This window comes from Peromyscus maniculatus, chromosome 1 (assembly GCF_049852395.1).
Source record: "Peromyscus maniculatus bairdii isolate BWxNUB_F1_BW_parent chromosome 1, HU_Pman_BW_mat_3.1, whole genome shotgun sequence".
Lineage (NCBI taxonomy): Eukaryota > Metazoa > Chordata > Mammalia > Rodentia > Cricetidae > Peromyscus > Peromyscus maniculatus.
In genome coordinates, this window is record NC_134852.1 from 185,372,820 (window position 1) to 185,400,682 (window position 27,863).

Here is a 27,863-nt window from a genome sequence, read left to right on the forward strand (position 1 = left end):
ATGAAAGCAAGTGGAGAGGAGAGAATGAAACGTGGGGGACAAACGGACAAGAGAAACATGTGCAGAGGACGGATGGATCGGAGGTGAAACAAACGCCGCTGGATGAAAATTCAGTATCGTTCGGATGCAGCTATTCCCACAGCGAGTGCCCCACTGTCCCCACCCTCAGAGAAGGTGACAAACCAGCCAATGGAACTGAGAGGCGTAGAAATCGCTTAGCCAGTACTTATGGAGGTTTTATTCCACCTCAAACTCCTATACATATCACACCAGGATTCGCGTTAGCTCTCTGAAATGGAACAGCAGCAAGAAGCCCACACGGTGTGGACTGTACCCCAATGACCATTTCAGCCAGCTGTAATTATCATGCTCATCTGGAAGCCGAGTGGTGCCGGGAATAGAAACGGGTCATGGGAAGAGTAGGTTCTTGTCCTGGCATGTCACTGCATGACATTGATTGGGTGAGCTCTGGGTCTTGGTTTCTTTATTTGTTAAACGTGGACAAGGCTTTTCTGTCCTGATTATTTCACAGGGGCGTTGGGAAGAAGAAACACAGGAGAATATAAACCCACATGCTTCCATAAAGACGAAATGCCAGAAGAATGTAAAATTGACCTTATTCTTTTTCACTTAACAAAGTGGTGGGTAGGTGGGGGTGGGGGGTGGATATGATGGCATTGTGTGCAGAAGGCTTGGTGACTCAAAGAAGTGTCTTTTTTCTCCTCAGTAATATCTGGTCTGGGATTATTACTGCTTTCCTGGTGATTTTAGGCATACCCTTCTCTCTCAGAAATGCCAAAGGTGCAAAGACTATTCTACTGCTGTAATTTGTCACCCTGGCTGCCTGAGCAAGATGTGCAGAGACAGTTCAGTAATTAAGCTTTTCAATGTGCATCATAAAGTTTTATTCCAGCAAAGGCTATATTTATCAGCTAACAAGTATTAAATCACCCCACTGTTCAAGCCGTTTTTCACTTGAATATGCTCCTTTCAAAACACAGCAGCTTTCTTTGGCTAGCTTGACTAATAAAAGTCCTTACTTGGAAATACACTGGTGACGTGCGGTCTTGTGAAGTAGAAGTATATCCCAGCACTGTTCAAAGTGTCTCTGACTCCCGTAGTCTCAGGTGGGTAATGGTGGACGTCTTTTCCTTCAGTCTCTTAGAGCATCCTTCCAGTAGCTACTAAGGCATGGATTTCCTTAGCTATTTCTTTTCTAAGGGGGAAGAAGCAAGTGGCAATTCAAACGCAGCAGGGGGTCTTCAGAATGATTGAAACAGTGAAGGGACAATGATCTAGGTAGTGAGGAGGGTGGGTCTCTGCTCACATAGTCAACATCTAACAAATGTACAGGAGTATTAGGATAACATGCTTAGGATGAACAGCCATGAAACATTTTAGTAATGGCTTGGAAGAATGATTCTGTAACTAACCCACTTCCCTCTTTACAAGTTTTTTCTCCCCTTGAAGGACATAAGTGTGCCATTGTTCTTAAAGGTTCAGGACATTTTTTTGTCCAATAGCTTCAGACATATCTGTTTAAAACACAATAATAAAGACCGCTGAATGACTTTTTAGGTACTTGAAAGAAAAAAAGTAAAGACAAATATTCATCAAACATGGACCAGCATCATGCAATAAATCACTTGTCATTATTTTGTATCAGAAACTACATTTTATTTTTTCCTTTTTATGCTTTCAAATGAAGTGACACTAGTCACATGCTGGCATTTTAGTTTTTTAGTTTTTCCCATTTATTGCTAAAAGGCAAGCTATCCTCACATGCCGGAGGAACAGGTCCTTATTTATTGATAAACCAGAAAGCTCTGCCAGTGCTTGTGTAGGTATGCATTCGGGAAGAAGCAGGTGAATGTAATTTAACGCTGCCAAGGGACACACTCTTTGGATAGATGTTTCCTACTTTAGGAATCTGAAACATTATTTCTTTGCTTTCAAAATGATGAAACAGTGGGCTGGAGATGTAGCTCAGTGGGTAGAGTACTTGCCTGGCACACACAAAGCCTTAGGCTCCCATACTCAGCACCACATGAACAGGGCTGTGGTGGTTTGAATGGGAATGCCCCCCATAGGCTCATATATTTGAGTGTTTGGCTCCCAGCTGATGGAACTCTTTGGGAAGATTAGGGGGTGTGGCCTTGTTGGAATGGGTGTGGCCTTGTTGGAGGAAGAGTACTACAAAGGGTGGGTTTTGAGGTTTCAAGAGCCCATGTCATTTCCAGTTAGCTCTCTCCACCTTGTGGTTGTGTCTCAGGGTGTAAGCTCTTGGCTACTGCCCCAGTGATGTGTCTGCCCCCCTGCTGCCAAGCTCCCGACCATGATGGTCATGGACTCATCCTCTGAAACTGTGAGTCCCAATAAATTCTTTCTTCAAGTTGCCTTGGTCATGGCATTTCATTACAGCAACTGAAAAGTAACCAAGATAGTAGTATGCATACTTGTCATCCCGGAATTCAGGAGGAAGAGGTAGGGGGATCATAAATTTAAGGCCATCTTTGGTTAATAGCAAATTTGAAGACTGTCTTAAATCTGTTTCTTTTTTAATTATTTAAAAATTAAAATATAATTACATCATTTCCCCTTTCCTCCCTCCAAACCCTCCCATGTCTACTCCCCACTTTCAAATTAATGGCCTCTTTTTCTTCAATTATTATATATATATATATATGAAATTTGCTGAGTCTGTTTAGTATTGCTTTATGTGTGTGATTTCAGAGCTGACCATGTGGCACTTGATAACCATTTAGGAGGCTTCTCCCTGGGAAAGACTCGTTTTCTCTCTCTCAGCATTCCTTAGCTGCCTATAGTTCTTTGTTCAGGGGCTAGGCCCCATGAGATTTCCCCTTCCCACCTTAACATGTTCATTGGTGCCCTTGTTCAGGTCTTGTTGAGGTAGTCATAGTGTTGAGGTATCCTGAGTGCAGCTTCCCTACGATTTCTAGGAGACACAATTTCACTGCAGATATCCTGGTCCTCTGGCTCTTCCAATCTTTTTATAAACTCTTCCAAGATGTTCTCTGAGCTTTAGGTACAGCAGTTGTACTATGGATGTATCCATGGGGGCCAGACACCTCATAATTAGTGGTTCTTTTCCTTTGACCAGTTGTGGTTTTCTGTAATGGTCTCCATCACCAGGCATGACAAACCCCCTTCCCAGTTGTTGGCCAGGAGAATCCAAGAGATATCCCCAAACAATATCCCCAATAGCAATATGCTATTGCTGTTGTCCTTTGTTGCTTCCCAGAGATTGGAGTAAGACCCTGTTGTTGACACTTTGCACACAGGACACAGAGGATAAGGCTGGATCTGACCTGAAAGCCTCCTGAGACAAGTTTTCATAGTACTGGAAAGTGCTATGCGAGCTGAAGAACAAGGGAGGGAAGGCACCAATAGTCTTATCCAGCTGTGATATCTACAACCACAACAATGACCAGCATGGCAAGATATCCTTGAAGCAATAGTAGTATTCATACATTGGTAGTAACCAACAGCTGTCTAATAGGACTCAAAGTCTTCTCAATAAGATGGAAACCATGACTAATACTAGAAACCTAGCCAACTACCCAGGGTCCGTAAGGTTATAGCTCTTAGAGGAGACCCTACTACCACCACTTAATAAACAGAACTCCCAACTGCATTCTAATGCATTCTAAACACTTACCCTCATACCCACGGATTTTTTTTTTTAAGGACAAACTGTCATTATTTTGCTTTCCAAATTAACCAAAACTAGCTTGTTTGGAAACCCGAGGCTTAATTTTTCTCCAGCCAGCAATCATGGGACCAAATGTGGAAGTATATGGGTGACATGCCAAACTACTAAGTTAGAAAATACTAAGAGACTGAAAATGCATCTCTTTGCTGTTCAGTAGGATTTTTTGTTGAACAACAAAAAATTCATTAGCTGTGGCCTAGTCCAAGAGCAATAATGGACAGTAGCAACCACAGGGGGTCTAGTACTAAAGATTGATAAACTTCCTCTTGGTTCTGTTTAGCTTTTATCTCACATATGAAGACTGGAATTTGCTTTAGGGCTAAAAAGTATTGTGTAACATGGAAAATGAAGATGATTCATGTCATTTTCTGCCAACCTGTAGGGGGTCCCTTTGTGGGTCAAGCTGCTCTTCAAACTGTAGTCTGATGACATATGTGACCTACTACCCAGAGCCTTAATAACTTGGAAAGTAAAAGAAACAAAAATTACTCCACATCTTAGAGAAACCTTGCATTTCAATAATTTGCAAAAATGTCAATTCAAAGATATGTGTGAAGTTATAAAACGAGACGTGATAATGATTGCTCTTTATTCAGACTGAAATTTTCAAAATGATGATAAAGGTTTGGGCCTGTGAATGGGAACTTTGATTTAGTATAATTCTGGGGATGGGTTATTTGTTCATAATAAGCACCATTTTACTCCAACAAGGATTGGTCATAGAAAATCAGAAAAGCTGGGCGGGCGGTGGTGGCGCACACCTTTAATCCCAGCACTCAGGAGGCAGAGGCAGGCAGATCTCTGTGAGTTCGAGGCCAGCCTGGTCTCCAAAGCGAGTTCCAGGAAAGGTGCAAAGCTACACAGAGAAACCCTGTCTCAAAAAACCAAAAAAAAAAAAAAAAAAAAAGCAGGGAAGGAGTAAAGTTTAAGAAATTATCATTTTACTACGGGCGGTAGCTATCAAAATTATAACATTGTTTTTATATTTCATATGAAAAATGACAGTTAAGTGGAGACATTCTTTCCAAGTAATTCCTCTTCATAAAATGGAAAACAGAATAATTAATAACAGAGGTCTGTGAAAACAAGAATTCCAAAGTCAATGTAGAAAACAAGAACATAGATACTAAATATGATTCTTTAATGCTTCCATGACACTCAGGGCAGAGGCGATGCAGCCATCGAAGTTGGACTGAGTAAATCCATCCCCTCCACACACCAGGGAAGGGTTGACGTGAAGAGTCATCTGGCCAGGACAGTTGACAGCTGAGTTTGTAACCTGAAAAAAGCAAAGATGAAGAAGAAAAGATTGGAGTTGACGTTCAATGTGCCACTGCACTATCATGGCAATGCCTGCCAGGCTTTTGCTACCTAGAGAAATTAAAATTTCACGCATGGAAAAAAAAAAGAGAGAGAGAGACTGTCCCAAAGGTTACCTCTTGCCAAAATATTTGCATATATATTCTCAAATGTTTAAAATTTTAATTACCAAATAACTGGAAATGTATTGAACTTCTAGATTTGTAGATGCTATGGTCTGAATGCTTACCCACTCCAAATTCCTGTGTTGTTCTCCTGTGCTCGATAATTTTATGTCTTTTATGTCAACTTGACACAAGGTGACGTCATCTGAGAGGAGGGAACCTCAATTAAGAAAGGCAAGCTTCTAGGGCATTTTCTTATTAAGTGATTGATGGGTAAGACCCAGCCCATTGTGGGTGGTGCCATCCCTGGGCTGGTGGTCCTGGGTTCCATAAGAAAACAGGCTGAGGAAGTCATGAGGAGCAAGCCAGTGAGCAGCACTCCTCCATGGTCTCTGCATCAGTTCCTTCCTCCAGGTTCCTGCCCTGTGTGAGTTCCTGCACTGACTTTCTTTGATGATGAACAGTGATACGGAAGTGTAAGCTAAATAAAGCCTTTCCCCCCCAAACTTGCTTTTTGGTAATGGTGTTTCATCACAGCAATACTAACCCTAACTAAGACAGCTCCTGACCCAATGTCTCTGCAAAACGTTTCTGCTTTTAAAACACTGGTTCTCAACCTGTGGGTCATGACCCCTTGGAGGAGGGTCTAACGACCCTCTCAGAGGGGTTGCATATCAGATATTTATATTACAATTCATAACAGTAGCAAAATTACAGTGATAAAGTAGCAACAAAATAATTTTATGGTTGGGGGTCATCACAACATGAAGAACTGTATTAAAGGGTCTCAGCATTAGGAAGGGTGAGAACCACTGCTTTAAAAGATTCTAAGGGGTGACGAGGGAAAATGGCTTAGTTGGCAAGCCTGCTTGCTGTGCAAACATGAGAGCCTGAATTGACATTGCCAAGCACCCACATAAGAAGCCAGGAGCACACAGTCCTGTAACACTTGTGTTGGATGAGTGGAGACGGGCTTCCCTTCCACATGTGCTTTCTAAGCTCTGTTCTCAGAGGTCTCGTTTTGCAGAGACATCCTTATTTTTATGCTATGTTTTGTCTCCCCTGACCCTCAGGATTGGAAAGTGAGCCCACAGTCTTCAGCATGCTAGGCAAACCTAAAAGCTGTTCCTAGCCCTTCTATTTTGCTTTAACAAGAGGTAAAGATCTTGAGACACCTGTGTTATGGTATACAAACACAATGCTGACAGTCTCATAATCACACTTTTCTGGAGGCTACTTTATAGAAACATCTATACACACAGATGAAAATCTTGAAACCTCTGAGACAAAGACCTTTGAGCAGCAAACAAGCAAATATTGGGGGCAGAGAGGCACAGACTTGGGTATTCAACTAGAGCTTCCAATTTTTGCTTAGGTAGGATTTTAACAAGTTGGGCTATTTGATTTGTCAGTGAAACATTAACAAGGAAGAAACTTCTAACTTAGGTCTAAGCTAGTCAGGTGGTAACATTCACAATTTCAAAATGCTTCAAGTCTGAAAGGAAGGGAGTCTCAGCTCGCATGGAAACAGGGCATATGGTAAAGAGAACAATGGTAGGACCTGAGATCAGCGGGGGTGGGGGTGGGGGGAGTGGGGGGGCGTTGGGGGGGGGAGGCGCTCTCTGTTATGATGGTTCTCCATTATGAGAAAGACTTGAGAGCTTTCATTTTATTCTGCAGGTGGAGTTAAATCACCTAGGGAAAAAAAAACCACTTTGCCTTTTCTGCTTTGAATGTATACATCGAGTCCATCTAAGTTTACAGGAGTATTACATTAGCCACCCAGAGCAGGCAAGCGTTCTTTCTTTCTGTTCAGCTATGTCATACATGTGAACCAGAGAAACCTGAATTTCCACAGGGCTGCTTCAGCCCTGATATATACTTTAAATACAACTATTGAGATGTGGTTCCTGCCTGTGGCTGGAGGCACAGCCAAGGGCTGTGTTATTGTGAGAGACTGCGGTTTTGACAATGACAAGATCCTCTCTTGCAGGACTCTTTGCTTCACATGGCTGAAGACACTTGCCAAAACACACTCCACGCTTTCATATTTTCCTCACTGGGTAATTGCAGAATGGGTGATTCCGCCTTCGATGCAATGGGATTGATTTCATCCAAACTGCAGGCTGGCTAATCAGTGGCCCACTTTTTCAGCCATGTGATCTGGCATCTGGCATTTACTATTGAGTAAATTAAATTATATGGCACTGATGAATTACCAGCTAACAACTGAGCAGAACATTTCCCCTAAAGCTCCCTTCTGCTTATTATTTGTAAGTTTAAGAGTGTGCAGGCTCATTAGGAAGATGGCAACTGGAAGGTACTAAAGCCACCACAAGCGGGGATTTCATGTGTGTGTCTACTCTTCATATGCTGTCTATACTGATGTGGACCAATGAGTTATCTCCATCCCGTGTGTGAATTTCCTAGATGCATAAAGCCAAGTAACTACTTATAATGCTTTGTTTGTAAATTATACACAGTGTACTGGGTTTTGTTAACTTGACAAACCTTGACATACCTGGGAAGAAGGAATCTTAACTGAGAAAATGTCTCGATAAGATTGGTCTGTAGGGAGGTCAGTAGCATGTTTTCTTACTAGGTGATTGATGTGGGAGGGCCCAGCACATGTGCATGGTACCAGCCCTGGGCAAGTGGTCCTGGGATATAAGAAAGCAGGCTGAACAAGCCAAGAAACAGTGACCCTCCATGGCTTCTGCTTCAGTTCCTTCCCCGCTTGACCCCTGCCCTGACACCCCTCAGCCATAGACTGTTACCTGGAAGTATAAGATGAAACAAATCCTTTCCTCTGAAAGTTGCTTTTAGTCATGGTATTTTACCACATCAATAGAAACCCTAAGACATAATACACACACACACACACACACACACACACACACATACTCGCTCGCACACATTATTTTAATCATAACTATAAATACATCTTTTGTAAACATAAAGAAGTTAATAAGGAAATATACTGAGTAAGTCTTTCCTGAGACTCATTCATAGTCAGGATTTGACTTCACTGATGACACAGAGCCGCTGACCCCCGACATTCATGTTCTTCCCCACACCATCCATCCTCTCTCAGTACTGTCTAGAACATGGGTGTCATGGTTTTCTTGTAAGAGTGCATTATTGAGTTCTGTTGGGGTTTCCCTTTGAGCCACTGACATCCCCTCTGCAAGTTCAGATCACACATTACAGAAAAAGAGTTTAACTGGAATTTCTTTTCAGTGGAACAAAAGTTTCCAGACGGCGGCCAGACTGCTTAAATAATTAAATAATTTGTGGTTCAGGGGCTGCCCACTTTAACGAGAAAATAACCAAGTTCACATGTATGAAACCCACATCTTGATTGTCTCCTTGCTCCTTGCTGGTATCTTATAATGGGTTAAATAAGACATATGAAATAGATTAAGAGAGGAGATATGGTGAAATACATAATAAGTAGTAAAAGCCCATGAGTAAAAAGATAATAAAGGAGTGGCAGGACTCTTGAGACAGGGCTACAGCATCAGCATCTCATTGTCTGGATTTTAATACATCCAGCCATACTGGTTCAAGCTCTTCATTTTCTCAGTCCATCTAAATAAACAGCATCATGTAGAACTGACAGGAATAGCTGCTAATCAGAGAATTGACTTCTTTATCTACAAAGGTAAAGGAAAGGTGATGAATCCAGCCTTCTCCAACAGTGCCACAGTGCCTCAGGGTGACATGTACAGGAACTCCTGACAGACATCACTAATCAATCGTGGTATTCGTTTGCACCGAGCGGAAGTGGCTGCACCACCTTTGCTTCAATGCTCCAGGCAGCCACTACCAGTTGATTGCAGCTGGCATGGTTAGGATCCTATACACCAACCATAAACCGGAAGACTAAAGAACAGATGTAAGAAGAAATGTGTGAATTCATTATTCTTTGCTTTTTTTTTTTTTCTCTTTCCACTAAAGCTAGGATAGATAGCCTCATGTCCCGCTTTTCTCCAAACTAGAGACCTTTCAATGTGAAGAGAAAGGATTGGAGCAGGGTCACTTCCTCTATGTTACAAATTCAATTACAATTCTTTCTCTAAAGTCTCCTAAGATCCTGCCTTCCATAGAATGTCATACCAGGGCTCTAAATGTATTTGGAAAGAAAGCTTTGTCTGCGGGTGTAGCTCTGCAGGACCACATATATAAAGATCAGAAATTATGGGAAAAACAGAGTCGGAGAAGATGACTCGGATGATGTTAGAAGATGTTAGCTTGGAGTCAGGAACTAACAAAACCATGAGTATCACTGTAAAGCTATTAGCAGCCCTGCTGTCCCGGCCTCCACATACAGCTGTGGTGATTCGTTCTCGGCTGCCAAGCCTTACACTTTGTGCTGGTCCTTTGTGATACAGCTTCTAAGAGATGATTTTAATATAAATTAAAAACTATGATCTGGGATGTAGGCTTTTTTCATCAATCCACCATTTTGGTTCAGAGGAAGTGTCTTTATGGTTTAATCATCTATGCTTGCACCTTTGTGGAAGAAGCTGTTATGGTTGAAATTCCTACAATTCTGGAGGTCTTTGAAAAAATTACTGTTTGCACAAAAGGAAGGCATTTCTATAGAATTTTCAGTTTTTTTCTATATAATACTTCACAGTTTTCAAAGCTTTATTTTTCATTGTGAAAAAGCATGTGTCAATTACTTCAAAACATAAACAATGTATCTGAAACCTGTATGGATCCCTCAACATGTTTCTGAAGGCAGCAGTCCTCCTTATCCACAGGGGATGCATATCAAGATCCCCAGCAGATATCCAGGATAGTACTGTGTAAACATGAGTCCTTCCACCAATGACAGTTGGCTTCCACAGTTCCTTTGCCATGTGTAACTGAAGATAAATGATACTTCAGAACCGAACAATTTATACATCTAAAGGGACACGCTGCTTTGAGCAGCCTGACAAGCTCTCATGCATCCACTCCTCTGTCCAGAATGTCAATCAATTGTCTAACATATCCATGCTATATGTATGAACTGACTCATGGCAGTTCTTCATAGAATTTTTATTACAGTATGTTATTTTAGTTGTCTTATTTTGCTTTATTTACTGGTAATCTTCTGTTGTGTCTAAGTTATAAATAAACTTTAACACTACTACACAGGTACAGGAAAAAACAGAATATACATAGGGTGGATTGCTATTTTCAATTTCAGGCATTCATTGGACGTCTTAGCAAGGCCAATTCATGGATAATGGAGGGAATATAGGATGAGCTAATTCATACAAAAAAATTAGCCATGTAAGAGATTGGATAATTTTTACCATATTCTTTGTTTGTTTTTTGTTTTGTTTTGTTTGTTTGTTTGTTTTGTTGAGACAGGGTTTCTCTGTGTAATGCCCTAGCTGTCCTGGGACTAGCTCTGTAGACCAGGCTGGCCTCAAACTCACAAAGATCTGCCTGCCTTTGCCTCCCAAATGCTTGGATTAAAGGCATGTGGCACCGCCCCCTGGCCCCATATTCTTATATTACATTCCAGTGGCTCACTTCAATTTCCCTGAGTTTGCATGAGTCTTGATAGCAGAGATGTCCAAGTGCTCATTTGTGACTTTAATAGGAATATTGTATCTTAAAAAAAACTATTCGTTCTGGCGAACCCATTCAGGGTGAACCTTAAATTTCACCTGAATTCAGGGAAGCTGTAGTGTCTCCTAGTCGTACATTGACTTGCCTGTGGTAAATTTCGCTACTAATATCCTTGCCCTGCATTTCCTCCATCGTGTGTGTGTGTGTGTGTGTGTGTGTGTGTGTGTGTGTGTGTGTGTGTGTGTGTTATTGGCCACACTGGCAGTAATGCAAAGCTCTGAAGGCTCAGATGGATGGGACTGATGGACACATTTTCACAGTTCCTTGCCTTTTCTAGCATTCGGAAATGTGAATGTAAACCCAGGCCATGATATCAGAGTAGGGTACCATGATGGCCCATGTCTTAAAGACTTGTTCCCAGCCTGTGGTGGAGTAACTATTACAAGATGGGCCTGTAGGAAGAAGTTAGGTCACTAGGGATGTTTTAACTTTGACCCCTCTTGTGCTTCTCAGTAGCCATGAAGTGACAGTTTACCTTTTCTGTGGCCTTCCTACCATGAAGCATTACCTCATTCAGATGACCATGAATTGATGCTTCTCAAATCATTAGACAAATACAAATATTTCCCTAGAAAGGTTTTCTTCACAGGTATATTGCCACAGAACCACAAAGCTAACTAACAGTTTGTGTGTCTTTTGGGATGTAAACACATTCACCTTAATTTCAAAAGCTGGGGAACCTAATAGTTCATACTATTACCACACTGTAACTACACTTCAGTGAAGTCAAAGACTTTCAGTCGTGTTTTAGAGAGGACACACATGATACAAGCTTCTTTGAAGCTACAGGCATCAGAGTGTACAGAGATCACTTTTTTCTGGGTGACTTAGCCATTCAATGCCCATGCCTTTAAAAATTCTTTCTTAAAAATTCTCTATATGTTTATGTTTTGTGTCATAACAGGAACAATATACACACAGAGCATATATCTGTTATATGTTTCTATATCACTATATCACTAAGAATAGTGTTAAAATTATCTGTCAACCACATACTTAATACTATGGAAAAGTGATTCAGAACTGGAAAAATAATGACAAATTGGGGCATTCATTATACCTTTTTGTCCATTTTAAAATCTATTTTTTTGAATGATTTACCACATCTGACTAGTGATTTCTAAGGATCCCAGTGCCACCTCATCTCATGTTGCAGAATTTAATATTCATAAAGAGCTTAATCTACACACGGGTACCTTCCCGCGGAGAAGGTAAAATTTAATTGGGCCATCTGTGTTCTGTTTGTCACCTCCTCTTTCCTCTGTTCTACTCACCTCTTCAATGCTCTATTATTTTTAATGGTGATTTCATAAGCCCATTTCTTTGTTGTCCTTTAGGGAAAGTCTTACTATATTATGGATGCTTGGCTGTAAAGCCTTGTGTCTAGTATGACAGAGAGCTGCTGTAAAATTACTACTGGCTACAATATGTCCTCAGTGTGGGAGAAAATGATGTGGTTTGGTCAACTCTCAGTGGGGCTGTTCACTTTATTGGTATTTGTGTATCCAATTTTAATAAACCATTGGGCAGATGCAGGATGAATGTGCCACAAATCAATGATAGGATCCACAGAGCAGCTTCAGGGATCTCAGACTGCAAAGGACACACTTTGCTGACATTGTGAGTTTGATTGCTGAGGTCTATATTGGGTCTCTTTTAAAGTTCTGAAAGCATTGGAGCAGCCTATTTGGATAGACTTTATTCAGAACAAGAACACAATAAAGAACAACATATGGCTTCCTCCAGCCCTGTCTCAGTTAGAACAGACAACACAATAGTCACAACACATGTCCCTTTAGAATTTTTAATTTAGTGGAAAATTGCTCTGCCCTTCAGCAACTTTTAGTGTATTAACTCATTAATTATTCAGATATTTGCCTAGTTCCCAGGTGCTGCTGTGTACTATGATAGGTGAGAGGGCGGATAGATTTTATTTTCATCTGAATATAAGTGCTCTACAGCAGTTTCCTAGTGAATCTGATTGTTTGAGCTTGTAGAATGCATAGAGGCAAAAATGCTTGCAGTGGTGAATCCAGAGGTAAAATGAAAAACTGTTGCTCCCAACTCAGCACTCTCCCATGTTTAACTTGATCTTAACTTAACGTAATTCTTCACTCATCCAGCCCTTCTGCATCCCATCTCCCATTCTCCATCTATTCTTCTTGATGACCCTGAAGTCTAGCCCTTGACATTTCTTTCTGGTTCTTATTCATGTTGAATGGACCTAGGAGCTTTTTATCTGAAATATGAGATTAAGTCGAAAAAGGATTTTGGGTTATTGAAATGACCTGCCTTCTACTTTTAATACCATGAAAATAAAAGGGTCAACTTTGTGCTCTAAAGAGAGACAATCATGGATTATAAAAGGCACAGGTAGTTTTAATGTCAGCTTAGTTGAAGTTAAAATTAAATGCAGTAAAAACATTCTTGATACATGGACTATTCTGTAACTTTGGCAATGTCCACAGTCACATAACCATCATAATGAGTAATATGGAGACCATTTCAATCTGTGCACCGTATTCCCTCATGCTCCTTCATGGGTAATTCCCTCCTGTGATCATTTGTCACTATACATTTTTCTTTACTTGAGAGCCATATAAGCAGACTTTGAATCTGACTTCATCCATTTAGATTAATGCTTCTGAGATTCACTCACATTATTAAAAGTTTTTAATACTGAGTAATTTTTCATTTATAAATAAACAATAAATTTCTATCTACTTTTAGGTAATGAATATTTGGGTTATTTCTAGCTTGGGAAATTATTAATAAAGCTGGAATGTTCACTGGAAGGTGTTTTTGATGTGCATATACTCATTTCTAAGAGTGGATTCATTGGCTCACAAGGTAAGCATATATTTAACTTTGCAAGATGGTACAACTTGTTTCTCAGGGAAGATGTGGTACCCTGTTTTCCACAGTGACATGCCAGAGTCCTAGTTCCTTCACATCAGTTCCAGAATGTGCCAGTTTCAGAACTTTTTTATATGAGCCATTTTTCAGATTAGCAATAGTTTCTTATTGAAGTTTTATACTGCATGTCCCTAATAGCCAATGATGTTCTGATGTTCAGCATTGTGTGTGTGTGTATGAGTGCGTGTGTGCATGCGTGAGTGCGTGTGTGTGTGTGTGTGTGTGTGTGTGTGTGTGTGTGTGTGTGTGTATGAGCTTACTTTCCATTTATCCTTATTTGTATGTGGTAAACAACATAAAACTCACTATTAGGTACATCGACTGGCATACACTAATCCACTTACTTCCTTTTTTTAAAAAGCATTTTTCTTTTTTGTTAACATTTTAAGAAAAAAATATATTTTGAGACAGGCTCTGGTTGTCCTGGAACTCTGTAGATCAGGCTGCTTCAAAATCATAGAGATCCACCTACTTCTGTCTCTTGAGTGTTGGGATTAAAGGCATGTACCACCATGCCTGGTTTTCCCATTGTATTTTTATTATTTAAAACACTTTTTTAAATTAAATATACTTTGTTTATATTCTTCCACTCCCCAAAGTCCTTTCAGAACTTCTCCCTCCATCCCTACTCAACTTTAAGTTCTCTCTCAAAAGATCAACAAGAACTCAATACAACAGCCAAACCCCTCAAATCAAGGAGGAGGAAGATGAAGAGGAGGAGGGAGAGAAGGAGAAGATGAAAAAGAAGGAAGAAGAAGAGGAAGAGCCAGAGGAAGAAGGAAGAAGAAAAAGAAGGAGGAGGAGGAGGAGGAGGAGGAGGAGGAGGAGGAGGAGGAGGAGGAGAAAGAAGAAACAAACAAACAAACAAAAAAATCAACAATACCCAAACAGAAAAACAAAATGAAACAGAACAAAAACAAAAAACTACCAAACTGTAACCAAATAAAAGAACACAAAAAACTGTGGGGTCCATTCTGTGTTGGTCAACTACTTCTGAATATGTGGCCTGTACTGGAATATATATTCAGTGCTGTGTCTGGATCTGTCTGTGATGGAGATGTCACATAAATGGAACTATCTGAGATAGGACCTTTGTGATTGGTTTCTTCCATTTAGCATGATGCTTTCATGAGATATCATCTATCAGTAGTTAATCAATTTTTATGCCTGAATTGTAGTTCAGTGTATGAAGATGCTACATTCCATCAGCTGATGAACATTTGGGCTGTTTATAAATTCAGGTATTTTGAACACTTCTGGCAAGAACATCTGAATACATTCTGTTGACTCTTCTGTGTTTACAGCTAACTGTGAGTGGTATGACATGATCTTAATTTACTTCCATGTTTAACTTATTAAGGAGTCACCAGCTGTTTTCCTAAGTAGTTGAACTATTGCATGTTCCTTACAGAAAAGTGCAAGCACTTCACTTCCCCATATCCTCACAAATACTCATTGTTTTGTATTTTAAAAAAATTATGGCCATCCTCAATGAAAAATATTATTTTAAATAATTAACATATGCTAATAAATTTATAGCCCTAATGGGTGTAAGTTTATGGTTTATCTGGTCTTGCTGTACACTTGCCTAATGAATAACGATGTTGAGTACATTTTTATGTAATCATCTGTATTTCATTTGCATCATGTCCATGCAGGTCTTTTGTTCACTTTTAAATTGGGCTTTTCCCCAGGTTGAGTTGTAGGATTGAGTTCTTTACATAGCCTCCATGTATATTCTTATTGGATATGTGACCCATCAATCTTTTCTCTCATTTTGTCCTCTTATTTTCTTTTACAAATTATTATTTCCTTTTAGGTTATGGGTGTTTTGCCTGCATGGACAGCTGTGAATAGTGTAAATGCCTGGTAAATGTGGAGGCCAGAAGAGGGTGTCAGATCCCCTAGAACTGGAAGTGCAAATGGTGATGAGCCATCATGAGGGTGAAGGGAGTTGAACCCCGGTCCTCTTGAAGATCAGACAGTGCTCTGGCCAGCCAGAGCTCTTATCTGCTGAGCCATCTCTCTAGTCTCTTTTTACTCTCCTGATAATCCTTGAACAAAGGTTTGAATTCTGAGGTAGTTACAACTGTATTTTTTCTTTTATTCTTCCTCCTTCCCTCCCTCCCTCCCTCCCTCCCTCCCTCCCTCCCTCCCTTCCTCCCCCCCCCTCTGTATGTAATATTTACAAAACTGTCAAATATAAGGTCATGCAGATTTGCCCCCCCTTTTTTTTTTCTAGGAATTTTATATTGCAGTTTGTGTTTTCCATTTGGTTTAGACTTGGGTATGGTGTATGAAGCAGACTCAGCCTCATCCTCTTGTCTATGGAGGTACAGTGGCTTCAGTGCCCCTGCTGGTGGGACTATTTTATTTTTGTCTCCGTTTAATGGACCTAGGAGCACTGTCAGAAATCAGCTGATCGGGACTGCCACTTGTCTTGTCAATGGTGCCCATCCTATGTCCGTCCCACTTTAAATTGACAACTGCAGCTTTGTAGTAGTTTTGAAGCTGAAAGGTGTGAGTCTTCCAATTTAGCTCTTCTTTTAAAAGATTGTTTTCGGCTCTTTAAGGAAGACTTGAAATTCTATTTAAAAATATTGAATCAGTTTTCTAAATACAATATTTTATTCTTAATTTCGCGTGCTGTGTGCTTGTGTGTACGTGTTGTGTGTGTGTGTGTGTGTGTGTGTGTGTGTGTGTGTGTGTGTGTGTGAATCTGTGGATACATGCATGTAAGTACGGTGCTGGCAGAGACCAGAGACACTGGTTTCCCTAAGTTGGAAACACAGGTGGCTGTGAGCTACCAGACTGGGGTCCTCTGCAAAAGCACCACCCACTCTTCACCTCTGAACTGTCTTCCTAGCCTCTTAAATTGGGTTTTTCATTTCTGCACAGGGAAGCAGGATCTGGACACAGAGAGCAGTTGATCTGAGCATCCCTTTGGGTATCAGTGTCTCTGACAGGTCTAATCGTCTTTCAATTCATGGCATCTTTTGGTTTATTTAGGTCATTGTTCGTTTCTTTCAACAATGTGTGGATAGTTCTTGAGTAAAATTCTCATGACCCAATGATTAAATCTCAGTATCGGATTTAGTGTCATATTCTTCAAATCTTTTGCTCATTTTCAAGTAATTGAGTCATTTGCATTTTCGTTTTTCTTGTTTGTTTTTTAAATTATTGATTTGTGAGAATTCCCTGTACATTTAGGATACTAATCATTTATCAGATATATGCTTTCCCAACATTTTCTTTTTTTTTCTGCAGTTGTCTTTTCATTCTTCTTAGGGTGTCTTTCAAAGATACTGTTTTTAATATATATTAGATATAATTTATCATTTTCTTTTTTAGTAGTTTTTGCTTTTCCCATTCTATCTAAAAATGCTTATGACACCCAAGGTCATACATATTTTTCCCCTATGTTTTCAGCTAAAAAATTTATAGCTAAAGGTTGTATGTTTAGGTCTCTGGTCCATTTTCAGCTCATTCTTTTTTTTTTTTTTTTTATTTTGAGACAGGGTTTCTCTGTGTAGCTTTGCTCCTTTCCTGGAGCTCACTTGGTAGCCCAGGCTGGCCTCGATCTGCCTGGCTCTGCCTCCCGAGTGCTGGGATTAAAGGTGTGCGCCACCAATGCCCGGCCCTTCAGCTCATTCTTGAGAGGATGTGAAACATGGGCTTCTGAGTCTAAAGTGAAGTGCTCTGGTTTCTGTTTCATTGCTAACTAGTTATATCACTCTAGGCATCAGAAACCTGACTTTTCTCATTTAAAGCAGAGATAATATTTACTTCCTGATATCAAGACTGATGTGAAAATCAGATGGGAACAGTATATGGGGACGGTCTAAAATCGAAATATAAATGCTAATATGATTTATTCTAGGAAGGGAAGAATGGGATGGCAATATGTCACCATTGGGGAAATACTAAAACTCAAAAATTGCCAGCAGTTAAAAAACCATAGAAAAGGACTAGCCTTTAAATGGGACTGTGTCTGAATTCTAGTTTTTTTTTTTTTTTTTACTTCCTAGAACTCTATGGTCCAGGAGTTCTCCAATCCTTAACTCACCTATACTATAGAGAAGAATCTAAGTCTCTTAGAGCAGGGAAAGGAGGGATTGAGTTATAGACAGATCTCTGTGACTTACACCAGGGAAGGGACTAATAAATTGGGAAGGGAGGGGGAAGGGATACAGGGGGAAGGAGGGAGGGGAAAGAAATGAAGGGGAAGTATGGAGGGAGAGGGAGGAAGTAGGAAAGGAATGGAGGGAAGATTGAGGGGACAGACAGACAGACACTCATATATCTCACTGTCTATTTCTCCCCTCCCTTTCCCTCTCCCTTCCATCCTCCTTCTCAGCCTCCCTCCCTCCCTCTCTCTCCCCTCTCCCTTTCTCTCTCAAAAATTTCATGTATTGTTGAAACACTGCTACTATCATGGTCTTTTCCAGTCTGACTTCTGCTGTGGGATGGTCTTTCTGTAAGCTGTGAATATGTGTTGTTACCACCAGTTAATAAAGAAGCTGCTCTGGCCTATGGCAAGACAGGTTATAGCCAGGCGGGAAATCCAAGCAAAGATACAGGAAGAAGGGCAGAGTCAGGGGCAGGTGCTATCCAACCACCCAAGGAGCAAGATGCCAGCAGACTGGTAACACCACGGCCACATGGCAAAATATAGATTAATAGAAATGGGTTAATTTAAGATGAAAGAGCTAGCTAGCAAGAAGCCTGAGCCATAGACCATAGTTTGTAATTAATATAAATTATTAATTATTATTCAGGTTATTCAGGTGTGAAAGATGTACACAGCTACAGACTTCCACATTCTGGAATACACAGCTGAAATGGTTTAAGAAGCTTATGGTTTTCTTATGGTTTCTTCCCCAAGTCTGCTCTGTGCTTCCAAATAGCACTCTGTGTATTTTTTGTGTCACACCGTACTTCACTATGACTGTATGCTCAGTGGTCACCCTTTCTGATTGACTACATGGAAAGTCCCAAAAGGATGAGAGATGACTCTAAATCCAGTACAATGTGTTACACATAGTCAGAGTTCAACAAATGTGTGTTGATGAAAACATGAATATATACTATCAATTCCTAATGTAGTATAAATAGGTTTTATCAACTGAACTTGTTAGTTTTATAGCATAACACTGATATTTACTTTAAATAGGTTAAGTAGACTTAATTTTCAAGAAATACTGCTGGAACAGCAGCTACTTCTAGTGCGTCCATACCCACGCAATAGCATCCACCATCTAGTTTTAATATTGGGTTCAGATGAATATGAATATATGTAATATATGACATTTTCTTCTCATTAGACATTTAAAACATTTTCTATTAAGTATCATCATTTAAAATAATTTAGCTATTTTGAGTAAGTGTGATAATGACTAAATGGCAGGGTGAGTCTCAGTAGTGCCTGAGGAGGAAAATGACTTCACTAAATGTACATGTGTTCAAACATTTAATAGTTCATACATTATGGAATTTTGTAAAAAGAGATATTTAACTGCATAAACTTCAATTAAACTGTGACTGTACATTTCTAAATCAAGGATGAGACTTCTCCGAATGATATCATCACATGTTCTGTCGTAGGAACGGAGGTAAATGGCCAGTTATGTGGGAGATGATTCAATGGTGCATTTAAAAATGACACTTGCCAGGCTTCCTGTTGTTGCTAGATTGGCTCATACCATAGTCTACCTCTCCCAATATGCTAAAGGTCTATGGACATATGGTATGTAAGCAAGAGTGCTCTGTGGCCATAACTTTATGCCAGGCAATGTTGGTTCAGGGCACATGTGTTAAATTATCAAATACCAAAAATGTACAAGTTAGTTTAGGAGAATGGCAAAAAGCAGGGAAATTTTCAAGCTTAAAAAAAAAAAAAAGACACACTAATGAAGACAACATTCTACTGCTCTCGTTTGTCCTATTCTGATGCTGTCCAACACTTCCTTGTAGGCCATGGCTAAATGCCAAAGCCTTTGGCATCAAATCCATTCTTAAACATCATATTTTGGAACTATTTATGTATATGAAATGAGAAGAGAGAAGTTCTCAAAAGAGAAGAGTTAAAAAATAAAAGGAAAAGTGGGGTGTGCTGAGAGGTAAGGATAACATTTCCACAGCCCCTGCACGGCCCCTCCTCCTGCACTTACTTTGGGTAGTAGTGGTGATGAAAAGCTGCTCTGTGCAGTGTCTGTGCTACATGTTTTATGGTATTCTCTATGTTCACCCTAACTATAATTTACAGGGTAGGTTTAGCTGTTGTTTTTCACCAGTGAGGACTTAGAGTTGCAATCTCTTTGCCCAGAGGCACATACAGAACCCAGGTAAGAATCCCAGTCACTCTGACTTCAGAGTTTCAAGATCATAATTATAACACATTATTAAAAATCTAGGAATCATAAAGCACATGTGTAGAAGAAAAGTCACAATACAAGTGACAGACTAATTAAAAGAAAGTGATTTTATTATGGAAAGAAACACATAATATGCTTTGATAAATAAAACTGACAATTATCTTTCAGAGCACTCATGCTAGAAAGCTACATATTGCTATCTGTGATCTGTACTAGATAGTGTCTTTCATGGGTGATAAATTTAAATTGCTTTCAAAATTAGCTTATGAGTTTCATTAAAACAGTTGGATAAAGATCAGCTATAGGTTTTACTTAAAAATTTAATAAAATTATCAAGTTGACAATCTACTTCATTAAAAAGATCAAATGACTTTTGTTGTTTTTAAAATACCAAATACAATGTCTAATTTCAGAGAGTTGATTCAACAGATAAGAGGCTTGCAAAGTGTGATAGACTGGATTGTAAATGTCCCCCAAAGACTCATGTGTTAGAGGATTAAGCCTCAGAGCCTCAGAGTGGTCTCATTGGGAAGTGGCAGGCTTTAATCTGTGAGGGCAAGAGGAAGGTCCTCAGGTGACCAGAGACGTGCTGTTGACGAGGGTTATGGGTCCCCAGCCCTGTCCTCCTTGTCACCTTGGCTCTTTCTTGGATTGAGTGGTTATGTTCTGACACAGGCTCCTGTCACAATCCAAACAGTAAAACTAACCAATCTTGAGTGGACTCCCCACAGCTGTAAAAGGAAATCTTTTCTCTTTATAAGTGATTACGTGTCACATTTTGTTATAGAAATGGAATGCTGACACTAGAAAGGCCAAGTCTGGTTGAAAAGGGGGTGTAGCTTGTCAAGGTAACTGACTACTCTGAAGGAAACAAACAAACAAACACAAAACCCCAGTCCTTATGAGATGATACCACCTGGCAATTTCAACTTACTGAAGAAAACAATAGAAAATGAAAGCGAAAGAAAAACATGGATTGCTTCCTGCCAGTTCAGTCTTGAAAGCAGACACATTCACTTACAAGAAATTATCCCTATGAGAGAATAATGTAATTCTGTGTGCACTGCCTTGGCACCTCCAAATCTAATCTGTAAGGAAAACTCTAGCATTGCAGTAGTCCATAGTTCCTCTTTTCTCTCCTATGCCTTCTAACAAGGGGTTTTCCATGTAAATGGGCAAATCCTTCCTTGTCTGAGTAGGTCAGTGTCAAAAGCAGGAATGTGAATGGAAGGGTGAGGAAAAGTGGAGAGAAGATGAGCCTACATGTTGGGATGTTTCTGTGGATGATTAAGAGTCAAGGGTATAAAGAGAAAACCAAGGGATCTTATGCAAGTGGTGTCTTAGGGTATTGCTAAGATGAAACACCACAACCAGAAAGCAAGTTGGGGAGGCAAGAGTTTATTTGGCTTATGTTTCCAAATCTTAGGCCATCATTGACAGAAGCCAGGACTGGAATTCAGATAGGGCAGGAACCTGGAGGCAGGCGCTGATGCAGAGGCCATGGAGGAATGCTGCTTACTGGCTTGCTCCCCAGGCTTGCTGAGCCCTCCTGTATCAACCACTAATGAAGAAAATGTCCTAGAGGCTTGCCTATATCCTAATCTTATGGAGGCTTTTTGTCAATGGAGACTCCCTTCTCTCTGATGACTCTAGCTTGTGTCAAGTTGACATAAAACTAGCCAGGACAAGTAGTATGTGCTGAAGGGATGCTTCTAAAGGCTCTGCTGATGTTAGGATTCTGTGTGTCCTTTAAGGTTCTACCAAAGATCAGTAAAAGCTGAATTTTCTTTTAACATCTTTGAATTGCTGGATTATATTCCACTGACTGCAATAGTATGTTAAAGAACTAAGTTTTGAAGAGCTCTTGATTTATTCCAATAATGATGGTGTATTTACAGCATAATACAGTGTATTATAGTGTTTCTAACACTGGGTTCATGGGAGGATTTCAGGCTCTTCATATAAACCTCATACCTGTATGCAGCATTTGTATTCATGTGCACGCACAGTTTTCTTTCCTTTTTTTTTTTTTTTTACTAGAGTACAAAGTAATAGCTTTCATTATGGAATTCTCATGGGTATACACCATTGGACTTTAAACATATGAACCTGGGGGCTATTCTCACCCAAACCACACAACCACCCTTCCCCATTATCCTTCCTTATTCTCATTTACTGCCCTATTGCCTGTTCCCATAGTTCCCTCAAATAGTGTGCATTCTGCTGCCATGTGTATTCCAATATTCTTTCTTTTCCCCTTCTCTTGCCTCCAACTGAAGTTCTCTTCCTCCTCTTTCACAGTTTCCTCTCTAATCCTGCAACTTTTCTCTCTCACACATACAAATATAAAGTTAGATCCAGAATCTATTTATGAGAGAAAACATAATAGCCTTTCTGAGTCCAGCTTCTTTTTCTCTTTCTTTTTTTAATTGCATTTTTTTCCATTCTGGAATAGCCTTTTGTTAAATTATAGCAACAAATTTTGCTTTTTTGTTAGCTTAAAAAATTATTTTTTTGTTTTTTGAGATTATAATTACACTTCCTTCCTCCCCTCCCCTCCAAAACCTTGCATTTACAAATCCTCCTTGTTCTTTTTCAAATTCATGTCCACATTTTCATAAATTGTTATTACATACATAAACATGTCTGTCTAAGCATGAGCTGAACAAGACTGATATCAATAGACACGCTAATGTGGATAGGGTAAAGCTCATGAGGCCTCGAGCCTCCACAAAGAACTACAGGCAGCTAAGGAATTCTGGTGAGAGCTGGAGAAGCAGTCTTTGCCAAGTAAGAGAATACCAACTGGTTATTCAATACTAAATGGTCAGCCATGAAAACATACACATGCAAGTAACATACATGCTGTGGGATGGTCTGTATGGCAAATGTGTTGCTCTGATTGGTCAACATATAAAACACTGATTGGCCAGTAGCCAAGCAGGAAGTATAGGCGGGACTAACAGAGAGGAGAATTGAGAGAACAGGAAGGTAGAGGGAGACACTGCCAGCCGCTGCCATGACAAGCCGCATGTGAAGATGCCAGTAAGCCACGAACCACATGGCAAGGTATAGATTTATAGAAATGGATTAATTTAAGATGTAAGAACTAGATAGCTAGAAGTCTGGGCCATTAGGCCAAACAGTTTAAATAATATAAGCATCTGTATGTTTATTTTGTAAGTGGGCTGTCGGACTGCCGGGGTTTGGCGGGACCCGGAGAGAAAACTCTCCAGCTACACATACAGACTGAGTAGTTGCCTCCATTTTCCTGAAAACATCATGATTTATTTCTCTTTATGACTAAACAAAATTACATTGTGTGTATGTGTCGAATTTTCTTCATTCATCTGTTGACAGACATCTATGCTGGTTCCTTTTTAAGCAGTTATAAATAGTGCGGCAGTAAACATGGTTGTACAGGTATTTCTGTAGTGTTCTGTCATAGAGTCCTTCAGGTGTATACCTTAGTGAAATGGCTGAGTCATATTGTTCTTTGACTTTCGCTTATTTTTTTTAAAGATTTATTTATTTATTATGTATACAGAAGAGGATGCCAGATCTCATTACAGATGGTTGTGAGCCACCATGTGGGTGCTGGGAATTGAACTCAGGACCTCTGGAAGAGCAGTTGGTGCTCTTAACCTCTGAGCCATCTCTCCAGCCTGACTTTTGCTTTTTTGGGGAGCTTCCACACTGCATTCCATAGAGGCTGTCCCAGGTTACATTCCCACCAGCAGTGTGTAAAGGTTTATCTTCCCCCACATCCTCACCTGGACTTAATGTCAGCCATTCTGACTTTGGTGAGACAATCTCCAGGCAGTTTTAATCTGTGTTTCCTTGATGGCTAAAGATGCTAAGAACACTTTTTCAAATATTTATTGGCCATCTATATTTTTTCTTTTCTTTCTTTCTTTTTTACTTTGTAGAACTGTCTGTTCAGTGAAATTGCTCATTTATTGATTGGTACTTAATTCTTAAGTTTCTTTGGACCTTATAGATGTCAGATGTATAGCTAGAAAAAGCTATTTTCCCCATTCTCTATGACATATCTTCAATCTGGAGGTCCATTCTGTGCAGAAGAAACCCAACCACTGGGGAAAAAAACTTAGTGACAAAAGATTGCTGTACTGATAACTCATTTGGCTGTGCAATAGGCTAGTTCATTCATTTATTTTGCCAAGGATGCCAACATGTCAACTATCTTTCTGTGCTCTAAAGTTCTTCTCCTGATCTCTTTAGTGTTTGACAACTTTTAAAAATAAGTAGTGGCACACGTCTTTAATTCCATCACTTGGGAGGCAGAGGCAGGCAGCAAATTTCTGAGTTCGAGGCTAGCCTGGTCTACAGAGAGAGTTCTAGGGTAACCAGGGCTAGACAGAGAAACTATGTCTGGAAAAACAAAAAAATTAATAATAATAATTATTATTATTATTAAAAAGTCACTAATTCTTTTTAAGCAAAGAAGGATGGGGAAATCATAGTTCCACCTCAACACCAGTCGGTCACCAGCAATAGTTTAAGGAGTCCCCAAGGTAGACACTGAAACAAGGTATGGCCCAGGGTGCTGAGAGCAGCAGGGTCAGCAGCACACCTGAGTGTCCTGTGTCAGGTTATGTGGGAAGGCATTTCCAGTGATCATTTTTCTGCTGAAAGTGTCGAAATAACCAACTTGTTCCAGAATCCTTAATGAAATGCTGTATGGACAAAACACCAAATTACATTAACTGGATAAACATTTAAATTATGGAGGGGAAATTGATGTAAAATGGAAGAACTGAGAACCATTAAAAAAGTCTGCCACGGCTCTCTTCAGTTAAACCCAAACCCAGCAGTTGAGGAATTCTATCCAAACCCTAGATGAGAAGCACAGAAAGAGTTGCCAAGTTGTCCAAACACATTTTTTCCCTCCATTGGCAGCACCCACAAAAATGTACCGCTATGTTGCTTAAGACAAAATTGAATTTAGAGTCTTAGAGCCCCAGCAGCTATTAGTGTCTCTGGTTTCCGAATGAAAACTGGTGATGTTGTAGGCATTCTTCACAGAGGAGGCTAGTGAACATGCTTACCCTCCTGTCACTGTGGATGTTCCGGAGATAGAGCACCAGGGAAACGAGAAACTGTCCCCATGGACAAATACACCCCAGTTTCTTAAAGATCGTAGCTGGAGCCTTAAAATGTCGATGCTTCCCCTTATGATTTTATGTGGGATCTCGCACAGCCTTGGTGCAGGGGGAGGGGCTTAGACCTGTTTCAATTGAATGTACCAGGCTCTGCTGACTCCTCATGAGAGGCCTTACCTTGTCTGAGGAAGGAATGGGGAGTGGGTTGAGGGGGCAAGGCTGGGGGCAGAAGGAGGGAGGAGATGGGGGACCTGTGGTTGGCATGTAAAATTAATAAAAAATTTCTTAATTAAAAAAAGAAATATAACATTCCCAGCTACGCTAAAAAAAAAAAAAAAAAAAAAAAAAAGATTTTTCATGGGATCTTAGAGTGATCTGCCAGAGGAACTGGAGGAAAGGGTGTGACTGAGAGAAATAAAGCCCTCATCAAAGATGTTCACATCCTAATCTTTTGAACCTATGAATGATTAGTTGCCCAGAAGGGAAGAGTACTCATCCAATGAATCTATGGTCCACCATGACATCATTATGGGAGTGTAAGGAAGTTATTTAATTTTCCTCCCTGAGCCTTTTTTTCTCGTCATTATAGTGGGTTAACACTAGCCAACTCAAGATTCTTTTAAAGCACAATGTGTTTATATGACTATGTGGGGTTGCCAGTGGATTTTTAAAATCTGTATATATATTATTTTTATGAGCGCGCGCGCGCGCGCGTGTGTGTGTGTGTGTGTGTGTGTGTGTGTGTGTGTGTGTGTATGTGTGTGTCTGCCTCAGGTGTCACTCTTCAGTTTCTCAGGTGCTATCCACATTAGGTTTTTTTGTTGAGACAAGGTCTTTTTTTTTCAAATGTATATTGGTGTTTTGCCTGTATGTATGTCTATGTGAGGGTGCCAAATCCCCTGGAGTTACAGACAGCTGTGAGCCGCCATGTGGGTGCTGGGAATTGAACACAGGACCTCTGGAAGAGCAGCCAGTGCTCTTAATCACTGAGCCATCTCTCCATCTCTCCAGCTCCCTCTTATGAGCATTTTTTAGAGTACATGATGGTGTGGACAGGGTTTGTGGGTGTCTTTCAAGGACTCGCATTGCTAAAAGCTATGTTCCTTGTGTGGCAGCAGCAGGGCATTAAAGAGATGGAGTTCAGTGGGAGCTGGTTGGGTTGTTGGGGGTAGAAGTTGGACGAGATTAAAATAGTTATCAGGCTCTGAGCTACTTGTTGTGAGAGTCAGTTGTCATAACAGAGCTCCTATGACTCTGACTCTGGCTTCATGGGTCACCAGGTAATCTCTCCTGCTTGCTGTGTGCTTGTTACTATGATACACCATGAGGTGACTTAGCCAATGGGGCCTTCACTGGTGCCAGTGCCATGATGTTTGGACCTTTAGCTTTCAGATTTGTGAGCTAATTAAATTGATGACTCTAAATTGACATGTCCTATCACCCTATGATGGTTAATCTTTCACTGTCTTGATTTAGAATCACCTAAGAGATACATCTTTAGGTGCACCTGTGAAGGTGTTACCAGAGATGCTTAAGCAGAGAAGATACATTCTAAATGTGGGTAGAACTTTCACAGGGGCTGAGGTTCTAGACTGAATATAAGAGGGTAAAGAGAAAGTGTTCTGAGAATCAGTATTCATCTCTTTCTGCTTCCTGACTGCAGGAACAGGTTGAGCCTTGTGCTTCTGTAGTCATATCTGCTGAGCCATAATGGATCGTAATTCCTCAAACCATAATCTTACTCCACAAACCCCTGTTCTTTCTTTAAACTGTTTTTTTTTTTTTTTTTTTTTTTTGGTTTTTCGAGACAGGGTTTCTCTGTGTAGCTTTGCGCCTTTACTGGAACTCGCTTTGGAGACCAGGCTGGCCTCGAACTCACAGAGATCCGCCTGCCTCTGCCTCCCGAGTGCTGGGATTAAAGGCGTGCGCCACCACTGCCCGGCTAAACTGTTTTTATATTGGTATTTTGTCATAGCCGTGAGTACAATAAAATACCCCAAGTTCATACCTTATATTAGGATTCATCTTTAATATTGTATATCTATGGATTAGGAGAAATGAATAATGTAATTTACTATTATAGAGTCAGAATATTTTCAGTACCTTAAAAATCTTTGCTAGTCTAGCCATTCTTCCATCCTTCCCAACTGTCTGGCTTTCTAAAAAACAACTAGCCTGCCTACTTATGCATCTATTAGTTTGTATCCCACCAGTCATGAGTGACAGTTGCTGCCCATCTGCCCCTCACTAGCATCACATGTTCTCAGGCTTTTGCATTTTGGCTATTCCAATTGTGTGTCCACTTCTGACATTAAATAAGATCATGCCTCTGAGTTACCCAGCTTCGAGCCCAGGCCCTCCACCCTCTCTAGCACTTAGTGTCAAGATACAGTTCAAGTGTCCCAAAAGAAGAGAAAAGGAAGAAAAGAAATTAGTGGAGAGAAAGTATTGATCCTGCAGAATCTAGGACAGGGAATCCACACCATCTAGTATTGTTTGGGACAGAGATTCTGGCTCTATAGTCTACATAAACTTTCATAAATAAAGGTGTGTAGGGCTCTGGCATTTTGTCTTTCAGAGAAAGAGAAGGAAAGGAATGAGATGGTGTATGGAGAACAGAAGGAAGAGACAGGAGGAGAGACGAAGAGAAGGAACACAGTGG

The 27,863-nt window shown here is 40.2% G+C and overlaps 1 protein-coding gene across 2 annotated transcripts in view; it reads right to left on the minus strand.

The window, feature by feature from the left end:
• Positions 1-4,305: 4,305 nt before the first annotated feature.
• Rnls (renalase, FAD dependent amine oxidase) overlaps positions 4,306-27,863 on the minus strand; it is a 256,513-nt gene continuing 232,955 nt past the window's right edge. For both annotated transcript variants that reach the window (XM_076562397.1, XM_076562394.1), the window contains one exon: positions 4,306-5,012. In XM_076562397.1, the coding sequence (XP_076418512.1) occupies positions 4,860-5,012 (153 nt within the window). In that variant the 3' untranslated portion in view covers positions 4,306-4,859. The remainder of the gene's footprint in view (positions 5,013-27,863) is intronic.